We start from the raw sequence: 25,325 nt of genomic DNA, 5'->3' as shown, positions 1-25,325 counted from the left end.
AAATTACATGGTTAACATGCATCCGCTGAGCCCTATACCCATGTTTTTATTTCTTTGAAAAACTGTTTTTGCAAGTGACTGCAGATTCTTACTTGTTGATCCATTTTTCTAAGAGTAAAAACTCTGACTTGTATGAATCTTTGTGTCATAAAGAAATTCGTTAACACTGCTGATCAAAACAGAAGAGGGGGCTGGAAGGATGGCTCGGCGATTAAGGTGCTTGCCTGCAAAACCGAAGGACCAGTTTGGATTAACCAGGACCCACGTATGCCAGATGCACAAGGATGTGCATGCTTCTAGAGTTCATTTATAGTGGCTGGAGGCCCTGGTGTGCCCATACTCTCTCTCTCTTTCTACCTCTCGCTCTTTCTTTCTCTCTCATAAATAAAAATATTTTAAAAAATAAGATGGGGATGTGGTGATGGCTCAGTGAGTAAAGATACTTGTTCTCAAAGCCCACCAGACTCGGGTTCAATTTCCCAGCCACCTACAGAAGCCAAAAATTTGCCAAGCATCTGGCAGCAAGAAGCTCTGGTGCTGTGGCCCGACCCACCACACACAAGCAAATGCATAAAACAAATGTACAAACAGAAGTTGTTTTAGCAAAGGAAAACATTTCAAAATTCATTGTCCAATGCATTTCAGATTTTATATTAATGATAAAATTTCTATATAGTTTCTTGGCTTTTCAACTCTTCATATGAGGTGGTAAACTGGCCAAAGCAATTAGGAGAAGGAAAACACACACACACACACACACACACACACACACACACACACACACAGAGAGAGAGAGAGAGAGAGAGAGAGAGAGAGAGAGAGAGGGAGAGAGGGAGGGAGGGAGGGAGAGGAGGAAGAAGACAGATTATTTAAGCTCAAGAAGTTGAGGCTAGTACTTCATAAAATAAGATATTGTGAACTTAACATTCTTACCTGGTAAGACTGCCTCAGGATATAGTTTAGGGCTATTTTTCATGACTATACAGTAAGCCAGAAAGTAGACTGTACTTGCAAGAAAGATGCCACTGAAGTGTGCAAAAACATAGTCTAAATCTGCAAATATGGAGAACACAACTCTTACATGTCATGTTAATCATCCCAGGCATACTTTAATTTCTGAAAATAAAACAAACTGACAAAGACTAATCTTAAAAGAAAAGGGATCATAAAGTATACTTAACCACCCTCATTTCCATGTGCTATTTGTGTTGTATTTCAACAAAGAAATGCAATACCTAGAAATATTAAACAGGATATTAGCTGCTATAATCAAACTCAACAGGCTAGCTTTCACAATTACCTTGGAAAGCTGAATAAGATACAATGAGCCCTGTGGGCCTGTGATGCTAATTCCACATTTTTATTTTTATTTATTTATTTATTTTGGTATTATGAGGTAGGGTCTCACTCTAGCCCAGGCTGACCTGGAATTCACTATGGAGTCTCAGGGTGGCCTTGAACTCACGGCGATCCTCCTACCTCTGCCTCCCGAGTGCTGGGATTAAAGGCGTGCGCCACCACAACTAGCTAATTCCACATTTTAAAAATTATTTATTTGCAAGTAGATAGATAGAGAGAGAATGGGAGTGACCGGGTCTGTTGCCACTGCCAACAAATTCCAGATGTGTGCATACTCCATTTTACATGGGTACTGGGGATTTGAACCAGGGCCGTCAGGCTTTGCAAGCAAGTGCGTTTAACCACTGAGCCATCTTTTAAGAAGGTGTTCTGATCTGATTTTACTCAGGCCTATAGAAGCTCCAGAAGACTGTGGGCAGACCGCAGGGAGTGTGTGGGTAAAGAATTGGGGTGTTTATGCGACAATGTCATGGGGCCTGTAGAGCCATGTGGAGGCCAGCCTCTCTCCTGCACACGGCACCTGTGCAGGACATTTAGGAGCCTGTTCTAAAGAGGACTTTTTGGGCTGGAGAGTTTAGTGGTTAAGGCGCACTCCTGCAAAGCCTAAGGACCCAGGTTTAATTCCCCAGGTCCCACGTAAGCCAGATACCCATGGTGGTACATGCTTCTGGAGTTCGTTTACAGTGACTAGAGGCCCTGGCTCTCTCTCTGTTTCAAATAAATAAATAAAAATAAATCTGAAAAAAATAAATAAATAAAGAGGACTTTGTCCCATTGTTGTTTACCACAGCTCGAGCTACCAGAGGGGAGGGATAGTGACGCGTGGAGGTGGACAAGCCCGAGCAGATGGCCCTCTGCCACACACACGGGTACACTACAGGTGCCTGGCTGGCAAAGACACCTTGGACTCAGTGTTTGTGTCATCTGAAAAGCTGGCACAGATGAGTGGCTGTGTTAATGGATAAAAACTTGGACAGTGAGTTTGTCTATTCCTCTGGATGTTAAATCATGCTTTTCATTTTTAAAGGATAAAAACTAAGATAAAAAGGAAGTCAAAAGAAAAGAAATAAACAAGAAAAAGATAAAAGGCATCAAGAATGAGTCTCAAATCTTTGTACTACACTTGTACACTTGCCTGAAATATTCTGGCTCTTCCATTTCTCATAGCCACAGGGGAAATCAAATCAGGCCCAGGACTCAGTGAGCTCAACAGAAAACTGCTCATTGTTCAGAGAGAAAGCTGTCCTTGGTCCTGGGACACAATCAACAATGTCCTCAACAATCTCTTTATGCAAACAGCACAGTGAGAGTTTAGAGATCCTTCTTAGAACAACTCTGGGCATGGGGATGTAGTCTGATAGGAACATACTTTATTCCAGTTTGTTCAAAAATAATTCTCGGAGAGGGCCATTGCTTTGCATTTTGCTTAATTAACAAACAAGAGTTAGAAATTAATGTAGGTATCATGTGCTCTATTCTGTTTTTTTAAATTTTATTTATTTATTTATTTGAGAGCAACAGACACAGAGAGAAAGACAGATAGAGGGAGAGAGAGAATGGGCGCGCCAGGGCCTCCAGCTTCTGCAAACGAACTCCAGACGCGTGCGCCCCCTTGTGCATCTGGCTAACGTGGGACCTGGGGAACCGAGCCTCGAACCGGGGTCCTTAGGCTTCACAGGCAAGCGCTTAACCGCTAAGCCATCTCTCCAGCCCTCATGTGCTCTATTCTTAAGGACTTTGCAGACACTCCCTTGGCTGATACTCATAACAACTGATGTTACTGTTGACCTAGTGTTTCTAACAATGTTTTTATTTATCTGTAAAGAGACAGAGAGAAAGAAAGAAAGAAATGAGCACATCAGGACTTCGTCCTGCTGCAAAGAACTCTCAGCACACTTGAGCGCGATCCACTGCTTACGTGTGTTATTTTTCAACATAATGTCAGGACCGTGCAGCTGACCAGGTGCCGTCGTCTTCTGAGCCTGCGCACGGCTGTTGCACATAATGTTGAGCTGACTCCCGAGGCGCCTCGAATAACAGGGACATTCTAACGAGTATTTCAAGGCAAGTCTGTGCCTGAAAAGTAATGCCCTCTAAGGAAACAGGCTACACTTTGAGCTCCGTTTGGTTTTAAATCACTGTGCACTGCACTTCAGCTTTGCTGGAGAAGTAGAAAACTACATATTTTTTCAGAGGACATGTAACTGGAAAATCATCTCCAAATCTTACTGAAAGGCTAGAAATAATGTGCTAAGATCCCAGCTGGGGAAACGAAGCCTAACTCTAGCTGATTCCATTTCTCTGCTTACGATCTCTCTCTCGCTCCCTCTCCCTCTGTCTCTCCCTCTCACACACACAAAACAAACCCTTTATTGCATTAGTCCTTAGTGACCTGTTTTTTTTCATGGCAGGGTCTCGATCAAGCCCAGGCTATCATGGAATTCACTCTGTAGCCCAGGCTGGCCTCGAATTTATGGTAAGCTTCCTTCCTCAGCCCCCAGAGTGCTGGGATTAAAGCCACATGCCACCACACCCCTACCTTTCCAGTGCACCCCTGACAAATGAAAAGTGGCATAGCCCCTCTCCTCTGCCGCAGCTCTGTTTCTAGAAGAGACGGTGTTAATGAACGTGCCCGCGAGGAGAAAACCCGCTGCTCTCACCGTACTGGCTGGCTCCTGCATAGATGCTGTCATTTCTCTTGCTGTGATCCTTGATGTAAATGATGGGCACAAATGTGGATCCGTAGAGTATCCCAGAGACCACTGCAAGGCCGCAGCCCCTTAAGAAACAAAATGGGATCACTTTGAATCTTGGCTCAAGGCAGTATTTCTTTTTTTTTTTTTTTTTTTGAGTTTTCAAGGTAGGGTCTCACTCTAGCCCAGGCTGACCTGGAATTCACTATGGAGTCTCAGGGTGGCCTCGAGCTCATGGCGATCCTCCTACCTCTGCCTCCCGAGTGCTGGGATTAAAGGCGTGCGCCACCACGCCCGGCTCTCAAGGCAGTATTTCTGAACGACACACAGAGTCAGTACATAAAACCTGCTTCCAAACACAGCTCCCGAGCCACTCCGCAGAGCTGAACTCCAGGGCTGGCAGACAGCAGTCTTCTCCTGCAGCCTCCCTGGAAGGAGGGCGGCGTCCGGGCCCCGCTGTCTCGCAGTGGAAGGAAGGGGGATGGAGAGGGAGGAAGGAGTCCCGACCACAAGGTTACACTCACACGAGATGAGCAAATGGCAACCGCTAGCTAGACGGTGGGGCCGGCACATAAACTTGGCTCTCAACTGCGTTGCAAGGTGTTTGTGCACTGATGCCAGGCCTCGTGCTTCTTGCTTTAAATTTTTTATATAAGTGTGTGTGTGTGTGTGTGTGTGTGTGTGTGCACGTGCATGTACATGCCAGGGTCTCTTGCTGCTGTAAACAAACACCAGACCCTTGTGTCTGCCTTATGTGGGCGGCTTGGGAACTGAACCCTGGCTGGCAGGCATTGCAAGCAAGCACCTTTAACAACTGGGCCATTTTCCAGCTCCCTCAAGTCTCTTAAAAACATGTGATGAGGGCTGGAGAGATGGCTTAGCGGTTAAGCGCTTGCCTGTGAAGCCTAAGGACCCCGGTTCGAGGCTCGGTTCCCCAGGTCCCACGTTAGCCAGATGCACAAGGGGGCGCACGCGTCTGGAGTTCGTTTGCAGAGGCTGGAAGCCCTGGCGCGCCCATTCTCTCTCTCTCCCTCTATCTGTCTTTCTCTCCATGTCTGTCACTCTCAAATAAATAAATAAAAAATCAACAACAACAACAACAAAAAAACAAGTGATGAGCGTGGTGGCGCACACCTTTAATCCTAGCACTTGGGAAGCTGAGGTAGGAAAATCGCTGTGAGTTCGAGGCCAGCCTGAGACTAATTCCAGGTCAGCCTGGGTTAGAGCAAGGCCCCACCTTGAAAAACAAAACAAAAAACAAAACAAAACACTATGTGTAGGGGTCAGCACAGAATTAGGAGAGACCAAGTATGAAAACATTTTTGTTCAAAACAAGTATTGAGAGCCACAGACATGACCTTGGCCAGGTCAAGGGGAAGTGCTGATTTAACCAAAGAATCTGGATTGTTTGGGTAAAATACCTTTCTTATGAGAAAACATTTCATTTCAAATGCTGGAGTGCTGACTCCTCAGCCTTGGGCCCTGTCTGTGTGGAACGGACATTTCCAGTGATTAGGAGGGAGTGAGGAATAACAATCCCTCAATCTCAATACAAACGATAAGGACTTCAAACCAGAAGGGATTTTAGGGGCTGGAGAGATGATTCAGTGGTTACAGGCAACTGCTTGCAAAGCCTGATGGCCTGGCTCCAAGTCCGTAATACATAAAGCCAGATGCACAAAGTGGCACATGTGTCTGGAGTGTGTTTACAGTGGCAAGAGGCCCTAGTGTGCCCAGTTTCTTTCTCTCTCTTCCTCCATCTCTCTCCCCAAATAATTTTTTTTTTTTAAAAAGGGGTTTTAGGCAAAATTTATTCCCTCCTGCAGGCCATGGAGGCACACATCCATAATCCCAGCATTCAAGAGACTCAGGATTGAAGTTAAAGGCCAGCTTGGGCTACACAATGAGACTTAGTTTCAAAAAAGCAAAAATCTCTCCTAAACCTAAGAACAATTTTTTGAAGCCAATTTTAATACTTCTCATTTAAGGAGTTTTATTTAATCAACCTTGTGGAAAGAACAGGAGAATGCAGAACTCCCAGGAACAAGCTGGAAATTTATTCTTTTCATACTGAAATCCCTCAGTGGTTTGGGGAGAGGACTTCATGGTCCCAGAGTGTCTCAAACACAAACAAGAAGCTTATTTCTTCTGCAGCTTGCCTATTTTAATTCACTCTTTTATTCATTTAAGTTATTCAAACATGTCACACTCTTCTTTCTGTCATGAAGATAGCATATGGACTTTTAGGTTGGGGATGTAGACAGCTCAGTGATTGAGCATTTGCCTAGCAGGCATGAGCCCTAGGTCTGACCCCCAGCCCCGCAAAACATCACCCCACCCACCACCCCACGCCACTGTATCTTCCTGAGATCAAGAAAGTATTACTGGGGCTGGGGACCCAGCTCAGTGACAGCATGCATGAGGCCCTGAGTTCAATCCCCAGTACTTCAAAATCAAACAACAGGGCTGGTGGAATGGCTTAGCAGTTAAGGCATTTGCCTGCAAAGCCAAAGGACCCAGGTTCTATTTCCCAGGACCCACATTAGCCAGATGCACAAGGGGGTGCACACATCTGGAGTTCGTTTGCAGTGGCTGGAAGCCCTGGCAAACCCAGTCTCTCTCTCTCTCTCCCTCTTTCTCTCCGTCAAATAAATAAGTAAAAAAATTTTTTTTTAATTCAACAAAAACAAAGTTCTTGGCTGGGCGTGGTGGCGCACACCTTCAATCCCAGTACTCAGCAGCAGAGGTAGGAGGATCACCCTGAGTTCGAAGGCACCCCGAGACTATACAGAATTCCGGGTCAGCCTGGGCTAGAACAAGACCCTACCTTAAAAAAATAAATAAAATAAAGCTCTTGATCAAAGAAGGTATCACTACCACACAAAGTTAAAAGCAGCCGTGGACTATAAAAAGTAAATTACATACGGTTGTATTTCAATATTTATTTGGCACTCCATGAAAAAAAAAAACACCCAAAACTCAACACTCTAAAATAGAACAGGCTAAACTGGAGCTTCACTCTGTGAGTACTTATGTGGGTCACGGTCTCGGGGAGCGCTTATGTGGATGCAAAATAGTCTATCTGCTGGACAGCAGAAATCCTGAGATTATAACACCGACGAAGGCATGAAAGTTTCAAGTGCCTGACGCCTGACTGCAGGGTGGGCACCTTGGACTGGGTGTCTGTGCAGCGCTGTGTCCTGTAGCTTGTTGTGTGACTGCTTAGAACACGCTGGCCATCGCCCGGTCACCACTTAGAACATGCTGGCCATTTAACAATCACCCCTTTAACATGCTGGCCATTATCCCACCTCTTTCATTTTGAGTGTGAGTCCTAAAATATGTGGGTGTTTTTGTCACCTACTGAGAGGACAGGCACTGTATGTCTTAGCATTCTTTGAAGCAGCTGGACTAAAATTCAGCCTGGTGCCAAGGGTACCCGCCCCAGGAAATAGAAGACAAAGTTTGCATCATTTTCTTGTGGATTTAGGTGAGTATCACTTTCACTTCTCTCTGTGAACACCCCTCCCTCCCCCCCGCCCTCCCCCCCCCCCCCCCCCCCACTGCCCAGGCTCTGACCACATTTGAAACAAGCAGAGCAGAGAGAACTCGCCTCCTCTTACACAATGCGGCGGTGCGTGGTAGAAAGTCTGTCCACCCAGGAGGAGCCAGGACAGGGGTCTGCAGCGGTGTTGATTGCCTGGGGAAAACACGGGAACAAGCCCCGGTGGGACGTTCAGCTGGCAATCACACGTGTACAGAAAGATCTTCCCGCCTTCCTGCCCTCTCCTAAGCATGCCTTAAAGTAAGGACATGTCATCCGTGCACTTGGAGGAGTTGAGAGCTGTTCAGGAGCTGTCTCTCCTTTGTCCAAAGGGTTTGGGCGTTGGCAAGTTCTCTAATTCAAGTTTTCAGTTTAATGTGTGGCTATCTGATATGCTGTCAAAACTATCATAAGCTATGAATTTATGGTTCACTAGCAGATTTCAATGAACTGTACAGAAGTAAGAAATAAGAAAAGAAAATCAGATGTCCTACTATGGAATGCACAAAGTCAACTGATCTTTTTACTGAATTATTTTTTCTGAGTGAGCTAGCTTCGAATACCTAGTAGGCCAGACTAACCAATCACAAGGCCACCCCAAGTGGCACATCTCTGGCTTCACATGGGTATTGGGAACTGAACCCTAGCCATCAGGCTTTTAAAATGTTTTTTTTTTTGTTTATTTTTACTTATTATTTGAGACAGATAGACAGACAAAGAGAGAGAGAGAAAGAAGAGAAGAGAATGGGTGCATCAGGGCCTCCAGCCACTGCAAGGAAACTCCAGATGCATGCACCACCTTGTGCATCTGGTTTACATGGGTCTCTGGGGCAATCTAGCCTTGAACTGGGGTCCTTAGGCTTCACAGGCAAGCGCTTAACCACTAAGCCATCTCCCCAAACCCCATCAGGCTTTTGTAAGCAAATGACTTTAGCCAATGAACCATCTCCCCAGCTCTGATTTTATTTTATTATTTTCCTTTTTTTTTTTTAAATGAATTAGTTTGGAACATATTTCTAGCCATGTTTCAAGCTTAGGCCAATATTCTAAGTCAGAAAAGTTTATGAGGAAATTTATAATATTTCTGTTAGCAATGAATCTTTGGTGGTCTCTAGCTGAAGTGTTCTGGCTGTAGGAGAGAAGAAACTAGGTTTTTAAAAAAATTTTATCTATTTATTTGAGAGAGAAAGAGTTAGTATCACCTAAATCCAAAGAGAGACAGAGAGAAAGAATGGGCATGCTGGGGCCTCCAGTCCCTGCAAATGAACTCCAGACGCATAAGCCATCTTGTGCATCTGGATTCCGTGAGTCCTGGGGAATCGAACCTGGGTCCTTAGGCTTTACAGGCGAGCACCTTAACCACTAAGCCATCTCTGCAGCCCAAGAAAGTGCATTTGAATCTGGTGTTCTATGCTGAGTACATGTTGCTTCTCTGAGGGTGCCCAGCTCCCATCAGGGCTTCCTTCTCACAGACCCCACTGCTCTGGCATCCTTTAAGCTCCTCTGCAAACTTTCCCTCTCCTAGAAAGCCTAGGAGGCTGTGGTGAAGAGGAAATGTTCCCAGAGCCTCCTGTGTTGGTGATTAAGCCTCCTTCCTAGTCTCTCGGTGGCGGAGCCGTGCTGGAGAAGGCGTGTCGTGGGCCTTGAGATGCGTCAGTCCAGCCTGCTGGCTGCGTGGAGCTGCCTCGCCCGGCTGCCCAGACTGCGCTGATGTGTGAAGATGTTAACTGGATGTCTGCTGTGCCATGTTTTCCTCCTCCATCGTGAAACGCCCCCTCCCAACGTAAGCCTGAAATAAGCCTCTCATGCTCTAAACTGTTTCTGGTCGGGCGCTTTGTCCCAGTGAGAAGGTAACTGCCATGGAGGCCACCATGCTTCTTTTACCAAGCCGCATGTATTTCACTGTTCTACTTACTTCGTTTGAAGGGTGGTTGGTTGGGGGATACCTGGACCACTCAAGCAGACCAGAAATGCCAGAGCATCTTCCCAGGCCCAGCTTGTTGGATATTCCCTGTTTAGAGATGTCTGGGGCCTAATGACCCCCTTCTAAGCATATATTCAATTTTAGGTTAATTTAGGAGAGGCACCAGCCATCTTTGTCGATGGAAGGAAGCCTTGGTAAGGGAGGAAGGAGAGAAGGGAAGGTGAATTTTGCAGTCAAAATCGATTTGTTTCCAATCAAGCTGTCTGTCAGGGAGTACGCACGGGCTCCGTCAGTAATGGTGTGGTGTCCATGGGACACACGTCGCTTGGTACTTCACTTTTGATGAACAAGAATGTGAAAGCACTGTAAAGAAAACACACACACGCACATTTTAGTGATTTTCATCACCTGCATTGTTTTGTAGGAAGCCACCTACTTTTTTATTTATTTATATTTTTTGGAGGTAGGGTTTCACTCTAGTCCAGGCTGACCTGGAATTCACTCTGTACTCTCAGGGTGGTCTCAAACTCACGAAGATCCTCCTACCTCTGCCTCCCGAGTGCTGGGATTAGAGGCATGTGCCACCACCCTGGGCAGGCACCACCTGCTTTTTAAGACAGGACGGCTGAACCAAGTCCTTTCTCTAAGGCAGTTGCTTCTGCACTGTTTTGCCAGCTCATCCGCAGGGTCGTGTGCTTTCTCACCTTCCCTCCTTCCTTCAGTACAGCGGATGAAAGACTAAACTTAGGAGACTTCCCCTAAATCAGTCTTTTCCTGATTTCCCTGTTTCAGTCAAGCCTCATCTGTCTTACGGTTTGGCTTAACTTTCTTCTTATTATTTTTGGATTAACTTTAGAATCCCATTGCGTAAGAAATATAAATGCAAGTTACATTGAAATAACATATTCCTTAACTATTGTATCAGCCAGGTGCAGAGTTTGCAATGTCCTCAGTGGGACAAGGAGGGGGTGCCATTCTCACACTGGAGTGATGCGGGCACAGAGGAGAATCGTGGGGGTGCGGGAGCTGTCTTGGCAGTCACAGGGCTGTCCATTCTTGCCCCTCCTAGCATGGTCCGAGTCCCCCCCACCGTGTTCCACACTCAGGCGAGGTGGTCACTGGAGTCCAGTGAGGAAATACTATGCAGCACTGAGCGAGGGTTGGGGGCGGTTTCTGTGCTCCATTATGAAAGATATCCGGATGTAATATTTTTTTAAAATTATATTTATTTATTTGAGAGAGAATGGCTGAGCCATGGCCTGTAGCCACTACAAACAAACTCCTGATGCACCACCATGTGCATCTGGCTTACGTGGGTACTGGGAAATTGAACCTGAGTCTGTAGGCTTCAGAGGCAAGTGCCTTAACCACTAACCCATCTCTCCAGATGAAGGATACCATTTTTAAAAATATATATATATATTTATTTATTTGCCAGCAGAAAGAGAGGAGGTGGGGGGGGGGAGAGAGAGACAGAATAGCCATGCCAGTGTCTCCAGCTTCAAATGCACTTAAGATGCGTGTGCCACTTTGTGTATCATCTGGCTTTATATGGGTACTGGGGAATCAAACCTGGCCCATCACGCTATGCAAGCTAGAACCTGTAACCATGGAGCCATTTCCCCAGACTTAAAGCAATCATTTTCATTTTAAACAGAAAATCAACATCCCAGAGTAATGGAACTATATTCCAAGTTAGTTTGTACACCACCATGAAACCCCAGGTTTCCTTACCAATGCCCTTCAGAAGTAGTGATTGAAGTGATTCAAATTAAAGTAACGAAATAACAGATTCCTAAAACTCCTCCCAGTAGAGGAACACTGATGGGACCCCTAATGTCCCCATGAAGTGACTGCTGCACGGTCTGCTGCCTTCCCAGCTCCGACAAAGCTGCCAGGTTTCTTGAGTACGCTGGCTCACTTATCGTGAAGTTGGACAACCGTCCCTCACGTGGAAGGAAGCAGTACAGAGTCTAAACTGCCGTGGTTCGCTTCGTAAGTGTCCCCAGAGCCATGTGCTGCGGACTTGGTGACCTGCCTATGGTGCACTGGAGAGGAGGGGCCTGGCGGGAAGAAGTTAGGTTATTTGTGGCATGCCCTTAAAGGGGATACTATCTTCTTCTTCGTTTTAAATTCTTTCTTTTTCCTCAGTTTTATTTTTGAGGGAGGGACTCAGTCTAGCCCAGGCTGACCTGGACCTCACTTGTAATCCCAGGCTGGCCTCGAACGCACAGAGATCCTTCTACCTCTGCCTCCCGAGTGCTGAGATTAGGGGCGTGTACCACCACACCTGGCTTTTCTTTCTTTCTTTTTTTCAAAATTTATTTGTTTATTTGTAGAGAGAGAGAGAGAGAGAGAGAGAGAGACAGACAGAAAGAGAATGGGCATGCCGGGGCCTCCTGCCACTGCAAACATACTCCAGCTATATATGGCAGTCTGTGATGTAGCTTTATGTGGGTACTGGGGAAGCTGAATCTGGGCCTCTAGGCTTTACAAGCAAGTACCTAAGCTGTGAAGCCTTCACTCCAGCCTGGTCTTTCTTTTTCTGTGGTCCTGAGATCAGCAGTTTTGAGCTTCCATCTGCACTGGCCACGCTGTGCTCTCTCCCCACAAGCCCAAAAGCAAAGGAGTTGACTTACCATGACTGAGTCCTGTAAACCCATGAGCTCAAATCAGCCCTTTCTCTCTATAAATTTTTCTTGCAAGTAGTTACTTCAGTAAAAGAATAATGAGTCACAGTTTTAATTTAAAAAATAATAATGAAAACTACCTAATATACAAAGAATTACCTGGTGCCTAGCAGTATACATAGTACATAAAGATTTTATTTCAGGCTGGATAAATGGCTTAGTGGTTAAGGCGCTTGCCTGCAAAGCCAAAGGACCCAGGTTCCATTCCCCAGGACCCATGTAAACCAGATGCACTAGGGGGTGCATGCATCTGGAGTTTGTTTGCAGTGGCTGGAGACCCTGGCACACCCATTCTCTCTCTCTCTCTTTCTCAAATAAATAAAGAAAAAATTAAAAAGATTTTATTTCATTTAATTTCAAAATCAACTTATAAGACCGGTGCCGTCATTACTTTATTCCTCTTCACAAGTGAGGAAACCAAGGATCGGAGAAAGGAAGCAGTTTACCTAAAGTCCATGGGAATGAGTGGTAGAACACGTAACTTTAGAGAAAGAATACTCTATCCACTGGAAGAAGAAACATGGAGAAAGTAATGTTTAATAGACTCACTACCTGCACCTTAAATTATTGCCAAAGCCAAGGCATGCTACATTATAATTTTAGGGTGTTAAGGAATTGTTTTAGAATTCCATATGAATTGAACAAAATACATAAAACTGTTTCTAACCAAGAAGTGTCAAGATTCACTACTTTAGAATAAGCTATGTTATTTCTTTCCAATCGCCCTGGGACTGTTCTCTAAGGCAACATTTCAATGACAAAGTGATTGTTCCTGAGTGTGGCTGGGGAAAAACCGTCCTTACAGAAGAAGGGGAAATATACTGTTCCTTCCCTGTGGACTAAGAGGGTACTAAAATCTTTCTAGGCAGGGCGATTCATTATGTGTAGAGCTGACAGAGAATACAAATGGAGTCTAGAGTGGATAGGGAGCTGAATTTAAGGTGACCTAATTCTTGTTATTGGCCAAACACAACTATATAGAGATTCACAGTGATTTTCATTCTTACTTACATGGTACATAAATCAAAAAATAGGTGAATAGGGGCTGGAGAGATGGATTAGCAGTTAAGGTGCTTGCCTGCAAAGCCTAAAGACTCATGTTTGACTCTCCAGGTCCCACGTAAGCCAGATGCACAGTGACTCATGTGTGCAAGGTTGCACATGCACCCAAAGGGACACACTCATCTGGAGTTCGCTTGCCGTGGCTGAAGGCCCTGGTACGCCCATTTCTCTCTCTCTCAAATTTAAAAAAAATAGGTGAGTAAAGGGAATGTGTCCTCACAGGTAAGTGTTCTCTCACAGAGAGTGGTAGCAAGGTTAGACAGAGTGAATGGAGCGAGTGAATGGACAGAGGGATGTTGAGAGCTTTGGGGGTCACTGTGAGTTCTAGGCCAGCTTGAGCCTGGAACTCATAACCTTCCCTTCTCTGTGGTTCGCCATCCATGGCTTGACTACTCTGTGGTCAATCACAACCTGAAAATACTCAGTGGAAAATTTAAGGCATACACAACTTGTAAGTTTAAAACTGTGCACTGGAGGCATGGAGGGTGGTTCAGTGGTTAACGGTGCTTGCTTGCAAAGCTTGCCTGCACAGGTTCGATTCCCCAGAACCTGCATAAAGCCAGATGCACAGAGTGGCACATTCTGTATAGCAGCCATAGGCCCTGGTTTGCCCATAGTCACTCTCTTGAATAAATAAACAAACAAATAAAATAAAGTACTTTAGAAAGAAACAAATAAAATTTTGTGCACCATTCTGAAAAGCGTCACGCTGCTTCCTCGTCTGAGGCCTGGGCATCCTGTGTCTAGTGTGTCCACACTGCCGTTACCCTGCCAGTTACTCACTTGCCAGTTCTCTGGCCTTCCTGGACCTTGACTTTCCTTAACACAAGAAAGAAGAGATGCTGGAAAATCTGGTCTGCCAAAGACGAGATATAAAATGCTTCCATTAAGTAAAAAGGTCAAAGGAAGGAAGCAAGAAAAGGAGGGAGGAAGGGAGGGAGAAAGGGAAGGAAGGGTAGATGATTGTGTGCTAAAGCTGCTGAGATTCACAGTAAGGACCAGTCTTCCACTCATGAATCTGTAATGAAAAGGAAATCTGTGTGAGCTTTGTTGGTGTATCTCAAAGTGAAAAAGCATGGCCCGACTGTGTGGTTAAGTGTTTGGTTATGATGGTAAAAACATTCAGTTATAGGGTTCAGTACCACCTGTGGGTCAGGCATCAGAGAAGGGGGTGCCACTGAAAAATACAGAATCAGTGACCTGTGCAGAGGCATCAGAGGCCAACACACAGGCCTGTGTCACATGTTTTGTTTTTGTCAGCAAAATATTTTCATATTCATTGGTTCTCATTTATGAGTTATAGATTATGATCATATATATATATATATATATATATATATAGTATATAAACTTCAGAGCAATTAAATGATTTTTTTCTATTGTCTCAGAGATAAAGCCTGCATTATTTTTATTAAAAAATTATTTTATTATTTATTTATTAGAGACAGACAGAGGGAGAGGGAGAGAAAGAGAGAGAATGGGCACACCAGGGCCTACGGCCACTGCAAATGAACTCCAGACGCGTGTGCTACCATGTGCATCTGGCTTATGCGGGACCTGAAGAATTGAACCTGGGTCCTTAGGCTTTGCAGGCAAGTGCCTTAGCCACTAAGCCATCTCTCCAGCCCTAAGCCTGCACTCTTGACTCTAATCTTGTACTTCCTGTCCTCCAAAACACGTGTGCTATGGTAAGCTAAGAATCTTTGGGAAATTATGTAGGTTTTATGAAATGTAGTTTTTAAAAAACATAAGAGCATGAAGGTTTTTCAAAATGCACAGCACAGCTCAGCCATCAGAAGTGGCTGTGTACCTGACAACTGACAGTCCGGCTCCAATGTAATTCAGCAAGGGCTTTGAAACGTCTTCCGCGTCCATGCCGAACCAGCCGAACCTGGAGAGTCAGAAATGCACATCAGATCTAGATATTGTCGAAGCGTTTTAGAGGAAGGTTTAATAACATGGGCTTGGGTTCAAATATTGGCTCTCATATGCACTACCTCTAACTTTGAAAAAGTTACTTCTCTCTGCTACGCCTCAAATTTCTATATTAACAGTGAGGAAAATAGGGGCCAAGTATAGCGGCACGTGCTTATAATCCTGGCAGTTGGGAGGCTAGAAGGCTAAGGTAGGAGGGTCAAGGGGTAAAGGCAGTCTGGCCTTGCAGCAGGGCCCTACCTCAAAAAAAGTGGGGCCTGGGCTGAAGACATGGCTCAATGGTAAAGGCACTTGCCTGCAAAGCCTAAGGACCTGGGTTTGATTCCCTAGTGCCCACATAAAGCCAGATGCACAAAGTGGTTCATGTATCTGAAGTTCGTTTACACTGGCTAGAGGCCCTGGGGTTCCCATTCTCTCTGTCCATCTGCCTCTTTCTCTCTCTTAAATAAATAGTTTCTGTAAACAAAAGTGGGGCAAAAAAAAAAAGTTGTTCTTGTTTTTTTTTTTTAAATTTTTAAAAAATTTTTATTTATTTGAGAGCGACAGACACAGAGAGAAAGACAGATAGAGGGAGAGAGAGAGAATGGGCGTGCCAGGGCTTCCAGCCTCTGCAAACGAACTCCAGACGTGTGCGCCCCCTTGTGCATCTGGCTAACGTGGGACCTGGGGAATCGAGCCTCGAACCGGGGTCCTTAGGCTTCACAGGCAAGCGCTTAACCGCTAAGCCATCTCTCCAGCCCTCTTGTTGTTTTTTTAATGAACATTAAATGGGTTAGCATATGTAATTGTGTTTAATTATGTCTCTTGCATTAAGACAGAGAAAATGGCACAAATAGGTGTCTGAATACTACAATTAATATTGCATTTCTTTTTTTTGGGGGGGAATATATCTTGCAGTGCTTGGGATGAAACCCAGGGTCATGCACACACTAGACAACTGGTCTACCACCAAGCCACATCTTCAGTCCTTCTGGAATGTCTGAAATAACATTAAAATAACTTGTTGGTTAAAAATTCCTATTCTGAGCCGGGCGTGGTAGTGCACGCCTTTAATCCCAGCACTCGGGAGGCAGAGGTAGGAGGATCACCGAGAGTTCGAGGCCACCCTGAGACTACATAGTGAATTCCAGGTCAGCCTGAGCCAGAGTGAGACCCTACCTCGAAAAACGAAAACAAAAACAAACAAACAAACAAAATTCCTATTCTGGTCTGGAGAGATGGCTTAGCTGCTAAGGTGTTTTCCTGCAAGCCAAAGGACCCAGGTTTGATTCTCCAGGACCTATGTGAGCCAAATGCATGTGGCACATGTATCTGGAGTTTGTTCACAGAAGCTGAAGGTCCTGGCACACCCATTCTCTCTCTGCCTCTCTCTCTCTCTCAAATAAATAAATAAATACATAAATAATAAAAAAATTAAAAATATTTTCTAAAAAATCCTATTTTTTGGCATTTAACTTCTCTATATTTCAGGCTGTGAAGATTGTTCAGTGGTTAAAGTTGCTTGCGTGCAAAACCTGATGGCCTGGGTTCACTTCTCTAAAACCCATGTAAAGCCAGATGCACAAGTGATGCATGTGTCTGGAGTTCATTTGCAGTGGCAAGAGTCCTTGGTGTGCCCATTCTCTCCCTTCCTTTCTCTCTCCTTGGAAATAAATAATAAAAGTTAGAGAAAAAAAAAATGCCAGGGAGAGTGGGCCACAGACTCCAGAGCCCACTCTGAGAGAGAATAAAAAATCGAGAATCAGAGGACTCCACTGAAATCCTGGCTTACTATATCCCTGTGACCTTCGGCAATACCATCTCTTCTGAGCATGAACTCTTACAACAGAGTTCTTACCTCATATACTTGTAAAAACGAGATGAGCACGACACACGTGTTACACTGCCATGCAGCACACAGGAAAAATGCACTACCTCCTTCCTCTCATCCTGCTTGTTTCCCAGGGAGAATTCTTTACTTTGTAAATGTTTTGCTCTATCTTGATCAAATATCTAGACCACTCATTAAGAGCTTTGGGTAAGTAATAATTAAACACAGCACACTTTTATTTATATGTCCCTTCCTAAGCTTAATTTATTTATTTGCAAGGAGAGACAGAGAGACAATATGAGAAAGTGATAGGCACGCCAGGACCTCTTGCGACTGCAAATAAACTCTGGATGCATGCGCCACTTTGTGCATCTGGCTTTACATGGGTGCTGGGGAATTGAACCTGGGGCATCAGGCTTTTTGAAAGCAAATGCCTTTAACCACTGAGCCATCTCTCTTATATGTTGTACCAGGCATTCTCTCTGAGAGGTTTAGACTTGGGGTACTTCTCTTGATGGGCTCAAGCTTCAGCACTGGTCTTACACTGGATATGGTGTACAGGGTGTATGGGGTACAGGGAATCTTAGTTCAAATAATTTGAATTGTGTTACCTTGAGCTTGCCCAGCCAGTTAAAGCATTAAATGATCCCCAGATTAGGATTCCAAGACCCAAGCCAATGGTTTTGAGAATTGGGACAACAGCAATGTTCCCTGTAGGCACAATGTACAGAAGAAAAGTGTTATTTTTCATACAACAAACACATTTACAAATCAGATTGGTATATTTTTTCTAACTTCAACTAGAATGCACAGGTGGATAAATTTAACTATGCACAGGTCCTCATTTGTTAAATAAAATAATCATGCTTTAAGCACCAAGTTTATGACTATGCTTGCTAAAAGGACTAGAGTCAGGGGAAAATCCACTCAAAATACTGAGTTAGCTTCTGGCCCAATTGTAACTGCAGTGACCACACATATTCCTCATTCTTCTCATAGGTCTTGAGTCCAGGGCTCTTTGGCAGAAGTTGTAATAATGCAGTAATTACGACTATCCTTTGACGCCATCTGGGCCAACTGCTTAAAGGAGTCCTCAGCCCCAGTAGGTCCCAGAATTTTCTCTCACACTCACTGACCTTTCTCCAGATCACCACAATCACTGTTTTGTACTCAAGGGTTATCTAGAGTCAAATCCTGGACAGAAAATTTTTTTTTTTCAAGTTACCAGTAGTGTTACTGAGACAGCGTCTAGCTATGCTGCATAGGGCAGCCTCCAACTCATGGACTCAGGGAAGCTTTCACCTCAGCCTTCCCAGGGCTGGGACTCTGGCCCACCACCACACCCAGCTCAGGACTGGATACTTCTGTTATGAACTTCTTGGCAGCCTGACCCCACTCATGCATTTTCCTCTTCAGCCTCTGACAGCCCATCTCCTGATGTCAGCAGTCAGTCAGAGATGCATGTTCTCAACACCACTGCTGTTGCCTGGACTTCTTTGAGTTTCATTGTGATGTTCCCAACTGCTGACAGGAAGTCCACAAGATGTCCTCCGCTGTGGGAAGGCTGAGACCTTGAAACTCAGGAGGTCCCAAACTCCACTCATCATTTTCCCTCCCAGACAAGTTCTTTGCTGGCTTCCTCAACATGTCAGCGTCACCCCCTCCTCATCACCTACAATGACACTTCTACGTTAACACTTCCTCTTTCCCCTCTGTGATCTACAAGTTCACCTCTGTAACCTTCCTCAAGTTTGGCTTCCTACACACCTAGGCCCCAGTGGAGCATGTTGCATGAAGATAAATACTCTGGTGGCTATAGAGATTGCCTGCAAAGATGACTCAAGGGTTAAAGTGCTTGCTTGCATAACCTGAGATCCTGGGTTTGAGTCCCTAGTACCCACATAAACCGAGATACAAAGTGGCACATGTGTTTGGAGTTGGTTTGCAGTGACAGGAGGACCTAGCATTCTCTCTCTCTGGAAATAAATAATAGCGTTTTTTTTTTAAAAAAGAGGGTTAGTGGGGCTAGAGTTAGTTTAGCAGTTAAGGCAGTTTGCCTTAAAGCCTCAGGACACAGGCTCAGCTCCCCATAACCCATGTAAGCCAGATGCACACGATGACGCGTGCACACAAGGTCGTGCATGCGCACAAGATGGCATACACATCTGGAGTTGGGCTGCAGTGGCTAGAGGCCATGGCGTGCCAATTCTCCCTCCCTCTCTCTCGCTGACTCATAAATAAAATAAATTTTAAAAATAAGCCAGATGCACAAGGTGGCACATGCATCTGGAGTTCGTTTTCAGCAGCTGGAGGTCCTGGTGCACCCACTTTTTTTTCCTCTCTCAAATAAATAAAGTAAAAACTAAGGAAAAGGACCAGCTAGATGATACGGGGCATGGGGGGTGCTCTTCCACGGTCTTGTCAGGTGGCTGAGGCAGAAGGACTGACGGTTTTAGGCCAATCTGGACTACATAGTGAGAATACCTCAAAAAGCCAACATGGCACAAATACAGAGGGAAAGCCGCATGTGGTGATGCATGCCTTCAATCCCAGCACTCAGGAGAGTCAGGAGGGTCACCGAGAGTTCGAGGCCACCCTGAGACTACAGAGTGAATTCCAGGTCAGCCTGGGCTAAAGTGAAACCCTACCTCAAAAAAAGAGAAAAGTTAGGGAGAGAAAAATCTATCTGCAGGATGACTGGGTGTTTACTCCTCCCCGGGCCTGCCCCCACTGGACATGACAAACAATCAGATGTACCTAAGACACGATGGTGCACATTCCAATGAAAACTCTTTTTTATCTACACTACAAGAATACTACTAATTCATTCAGTCCCACGAAGACTTAAACATATGGGTAACTCGTACGTTCTTACAATTGCAAATGCATTTGCTTTAGCTCTGCATGGCAGCACACGTCTTTAGTCCCAGCACTCCGGAGGCTGAAGTACGAGGATCGCTGTGAGATTGAGGTCAGCCTGTGACTACAGAGTGAGTGCCCGGTCAGCCTAGACTATAATGAAACCTTTCCTCCAAAGCAACAACAACAAATTATTTGCTGTTAACAAAACTAGCTTTTCAAGATCCTTGATACCTGGAATTCTCTTTTCTGAAAAGAAGAGACTCTCCAGGGGTGAGTTTCCACTCAGAAGTGACTTTGAATGGTGCAAGCGAAAGGACAAATCCTATTTGTAGAACCTCGGGAATCCATGGAGTGACAGAGGGAAGGTTTTCAGTTGTTTTCTTTTTCTGTTTAACAAGCTTCTGGACAAGAAGGGGCACACTCAGGATGGCACGACCCCATGGTGGCATGGAGATGATTATATATCTCCACCTACTGTTAAGGACAAGTCACAAAAGTGACATCATTAAGAACTATTATAAACGTTTCTCAGACAAACATGTGAAAGAAAGGTCAGAAGATGAAAAAAAAAACCCCAATTATTTCATTTATTTACTTATTTATTTGAGAGAGAGAGAGAGAAGGAAAGAGGCAGATAAAGGGAGAATGGGTGTGCCAGGGCCTCTAGTTACTGCAAATAAACTCTAGATGCATGTGCCACCTCATGTGTACGGCTTTATGTGGGTACTGGGGAATCAAACCTGGGTCCTATGGCTTTGCTGGCAAGTGCCTTAACCACTGAGCAATCTCTACAGCCCCTTTGTTATTATTTGTGAGACAGAATGATTTATTTAAAAGAATTAAATACTTTGACTGTAATGATAGTCTGTCATTTACTTATAAAACATTAAAAGGAACAAATCATGAAATTTCAAGACATATACATATATCTATGTATATACTACATATACATATATGTATATAATACATACATACATATATATATGTAGTCTAGTTTCAGTCAGCTTCACAGTGCTGGGACAAACATCCAACCAGAAGCAGCTTATGGGAGGGGAGGGTTTCTCAGAGTTACAATTCCAGGAGAACACCATCAATAGTGGAAGAAGCCAGCTCATTTCCAGAGCATAGCAGAGAGACATCACCAAGTGGCCAGCACAAAACCCACCAGAGCTCAAATTGCTCTCCACAGACCCTAGGCCTGGACACAAGATCCACCCCCAAACACACCTTAGGGATGGACCCGAAGGTCTCCCCCCTCCCCAGTAACATGCCCCCTGTAGTAGGAATTTGCCTATTAGGAACTAAAGCAGGAAGTTTGATCAAAAATGCCTGAATCTGCGGGGCCATACATTCAAGTTGTTATATATATTGTCTACAAGGAAGGAACGACACGGCTAATGCCTATCATCTATGACTAAAGGCTACTGGAATCACTACGCTGCTTCTTCCTATTGTGAGCCAGGTTGTTGGTCGTTGAAGATGAAGATCACATACGTTACCTGTTGCCCAGATGCAGCCCCCAAGCATGGCTAAAGGCCAGAACGTGGGGCAGTGCAGAATCAGGTGGACCACCAAGGCGACCAGCCAGACGGCAGCACAGAGCACCCACTGCAGAAACATGCCTGGAAGGAAGACGGCGGGCGTCAGTGGCGCCCAGTCATTTGCATGTGTTCCTGTTTAGGTATGCTAATGAGATGGAGTCAGAGGATTGGCCACACATGTCCCGTTTTGTCCTTACAACCACTCAGCATCCTACTTGATGGCATCTCAAAGGCCAAGGGAAGGAGCCGAAGATGAGAAGCAGAGTGGCCAGACAGCTAGTGGCTTGGCAAACTGGGATTTCCACCCAGGTTGCTTGACACCCAATGCCCTACATGGTACACACAGTGTGATCTCGCTTAACATGAGAAAAGAAGAAGAGGAAGCAGGGTCTCATTGTAGCCCAGGCTGACCTGGGCTTACACTGTAGCCCAGGCTGGCTATGAACTCACAGTGACCCTCCTACCTTAAGCCTCTCAACTGCTAGGATTAAAGGCATGAAGCCACCATGCCCAACAACATTCTTTTCTTTCACCTACTAGATAAACTAAGACTTTTTCTGGGTTGGAGAGATGGCTTAGTGGTTAAGGCGTTTGCCTGCAAAGCCAAAGGACCTTGGCTCGATTTCCCCAGGACCCACAAAAGCCAGATGCACAAGGGCGCGCTCACATCTGGAGTCTGTTTGCAGTGGCTGGAAGCCCTGGCGCTCTCATTCTTTCTCTCTCTGCCTCTTTTCCTCTCTCACTCTCTTAAATAAATAAAATTTTTAAAAAGAATTTTTCTGTCAGTGAATTGTGGCAAGACAAAGGCCCTGCCCCATGGTGCTTCCACGCTCCCTGCCCCGGTCAGAACGCGCCACCTGAGGGTTAAACCTCTGGCCGTCATTTACGCCACCTTTTGTGGGCCCACACAGTTGTGTTTAATGCCCGTGATAAGCCAGATGTTCAGCCCTGAAAATGGGTCTTTTAGGTCAGTTATCTGCAGCTGCGTTGCAGTGGCGCCTCAGGAATGAGAAAGACAAAAGCTGACATGACAGAAACCCCAAAGCAGGCATGACCTTCTGTTATCGCTTCTGACTCTACTTTTGGAAGGCTTTTATTATTTTTTTTTAAATTCATTCTCACAGTACAGGGGAGATAAAAGTTTGGCTGCTAACTTCTTAACAGAACACAGTCATCTCACAGGGAGGAAAGGTGCTGAATGTTAGTGTGAAACTACAAATCATGAGCACTGTAAGGGGCTGAAAAGATGGCTTGGTGGTTAAGGTGCTTGCCTGAAAAGCCAGAGGACCCAGGTTCAGTTCCCCACGATCCATCTAAGCCAGATGCACAAGGTGGTGCATGCATCTGGAATTTGTTTGCAGTGGCTACAGGCCCTGGGGTGCCCAGTCTCTCTCTCTCTCTCTCTCTCTTTCTCTCTCTCTCTCTCTCTGCCTCGTTGTCCATCTCTCAAATAAATAAATAAAATAGTTTCTAGAAAAGCACTGATAAGACTTGCTTAAGGGCTGGGTGTGGTGGTACATAGGTCTTTAATGCTAGCACTTAGGAGGCAAAGGTAGGAAGACTATTGTGAGTTCAAGGCCAGCCTGGGACTACTGAGTGAGTTCCAAGTCAGCTTGGGCTAGAGTGAGACCTCACTTCAATAATAAATAAATGAATAAATAAATAAAATGAAATAAAAGACTTGCTTAGGGCTGGGAGTGAAGCTTGGCAGTAGAGTACATACTATGTACAAAGGCTCTGGTTCAATTTCCCGTCTTTAATCCCAGCACTCGGGGAGGCAGGGGTAGGAGGATCACCATGAGTTCAAGGCCAGCCTGAGACTACAGAGGGAGTTCCAGGTCAGCCTGAGCTAGAGCGAAACCCTACCTTGAAAAAAGCCCAGACCCAAAACAACATCAACAAAACAACAATCTAATGAAGATGACAGTGCAGGTCTGATTGGTTAAGTGCATGAATACTGCCATAAATGAGGCATTTTATTTTGGAAAAGACGGAGGCTTTGCCTGGAAGCACAAGCTGGGAGGAGAGCAGCTGGAGGGGCCTGTGAGCTGCACAAGCCACGGGGTCAACTGAAGAGCCTGCACTGTGGTGAAGGACGCGTGTGTGTGTGTGTGTGTGTGTGTGTGTGTGTGTGTCTGCGCACATGCATATACACATGGGTCTTGTGCATTACTTGACATCTTTAGCAGGGAGCAGTCTTCTACGCTCACCTCACGTTTTCTCAGAGACAAGAATTTATCATTAGCAATACAAAACGGCTCAAGCTGCTCTCTCATGTGTCAGTCAGTTGCTTTGGAAAACTTGTTTCGGAAACAAATGTTGAGCAAGGCGTGGTGGCACTCACCTTTCATCCCAGCACTGCGAGGCAGAGGTAGCAGGCTCCCCTGAGACTACGTGGGGAGTTCCAGGTCAGCCTGGGCTAGGGCAAAACCCTACCTCAAAAACAAAAGCAAAGCAAAACAAACAAACAAACAAAAACTACTCCAAAACAGTAGACAGTAGACCTGGCAGACATTTATTTAAGAAACACAGCAGATATATCCTCAAAACATCCCAATACACTCACTCACCCAGGGCCCGCTAGAAAGTGCACTCTTAAAGGCTTCCTGTCCTGACTTTTAGCCATATCAGCAGGATGCTGTTAAGTGATTTATGTGAGTTCTTTTTATTAGGCATGAGAATCAATGAAACTTATTTTTGTAGCTATCAGTTCTCAAACACACACACACCCTGCCCCCAACCCCACCACACAAAGCATCAAATATAAGTGTAGGTTAACAATAAAAGAGAAAGAATTACCGTCACCAGTGTCATATTTTTTCAGTGGTACAAAATTAGAGCCATATAAGAGGATTGCCACAGAAGAGGAGATGTAGCCAGTGGCGAGGTCTGTCCCGTTACTGCTCATGTTTCCAGAGGGCCAGTGGACTTTTTTTTTTTTTTTTTGCTTTTCAAGAGCTTCTGGAACAAAAGAAGGAGAATCTTAGTGAGAAGTTGGGAATCTGTGAGCAAATTGTGATCAACATGTGAGATTCCTTTTTGTAATTAGGAAATTACATATTATGATCAATTTTTTTAAAAAATATTTTTATTGCTGGGCATGGTGGCATATTCCTTTAATTCCAGCACTCAGAGGCTGAGGTAGGAGGATCACTGTGAGTCTGAGACCACCCTGAGATTACATAATGAGTTCTAGGTCAGCCTGTACTAGAGCAAGACCCTACTTCAAAAATCCAAAATTATTATAAAATAAAATAAAAGATTTTTCTTAAGTATTTTATTTATTAGAGAGAAACGGATAGATAGAGAGAGACAATAGGCACACCAGGGCCTCTAGCCACTGCAGCTGAACTCCAGGCACATGCGCTGCCTTGTGCATCTGGCTTATGTGGGATCTGGGGAATTGAACCTGAGTCCTTAGGTTTTGTGGGCAAGCACCTTAACCAGCAAGCCATCCCTCCAGTCCCTTATTTATTTATTTGAGAGACAGAAGCACAGAGAAAAGGGGGAGAGAGAGTGTGAGAGATTATGGGCACTCCAGGGCTTCTTGCCAGTGTAATGAACTACAAAGATGTTCATGCCACTTTGTCCATCTGGCTTTACGTGGGTACTGGGAGATTAAACCCAGGCCTTTTAGGCTTCATAAGCAAGCACCTTAACTGTGGAGCCATCCTTCTTCAGCCCTTCTTTTTTTGTTTTACATTTATCCTATCATTTTTTTAATCATTAAGTTAAAATAAAAATTTCTTCAGGGCCTGAAAATCTAACTTCTTCTAAGATCTGGTTCCAGTTTCTTTTTAATGTCACAGAGAGTATCTCCCTGTGACGTGAACTGGCATGATGCGACGACTTCTGGACTTGGACTCTTTGATTGCTTCTTCTGCCCATCAAGTCCGAAGTCACCT

General features: G+C 44.9%; 1 protein-coding gene across 5 annotated transcripts in view; it reads right to left on the bottom strand.

Moving 5' to 3' along the window:
• Positions 1 to 25,325, bottom strand: part of Tmem144 (transmembrane protein 144) — a 37,567-nt gene that overhangs the window by 8,582 nt on the left and 3,660 nt on the right. For 2 of the 5 annotated variants that reach the window (XM_045131852.1, XM_045131856.1), the window contains exons 2-9: positions 24,220 to 24,381; positions 21,379 to 21,501; positions 17,629 to 17,728; positions 15,083 to 15,163; positions 9,802 to 9,883; positions 7,676 to 7,752; positions 4,020 to 4,138; positions 934 to 1,053 (exon numbers count right to left, since the gene is read on the bottom strand). In XM_045131852.1, coding sequence (XP_044987787.1) covers positions 934 to 1,053; positions 4,020 to 4,138; positions 7,676 to 7,752; positions 9,802 to 9,883; positions 15,083 to 15,163; positions 17,629 to 17,728; positions 21,379 to 21,501; positions 24,220 to 24,381 — 864 coding nt within the window. Of the gene's footprint in view, positions 1 to 933; positions 1,054 to 4,019; positions 4,139 to 7,675; positions 7,753 to 9,801; positions 9,884 to 15,082; positions 15,164 to 17,628; positions 17,729 to 20,110; positions 20,220 to 21,378; positions 21,502 to 24,219; positions 24,382 to 25,325 lie in introns of those variants that run through there. The other 3 variants (XM_045131853.1, XM_045131857.1, XM_045131854.1) reach the window with 3 other exon arrangements.

Source organism: Jaculus jaculus, chromosome 12 (assembly GCF_020740685.1).
Source record: "Jaculus jaculus isolate mJacJac1 chromosome 12, mJacJac1.mat.Y.cur, whole genome shotgun sequence".
Classification (NCBI taxonomy): Eukaryota; Metazoa; Chordata; class Mammalia; order Rodentia; family Dipodidae; genus Jaculus; species Jaculus jaculus.
This window is presented reverse-complemented; position numbering and strand designations above follow the sequence as displayed.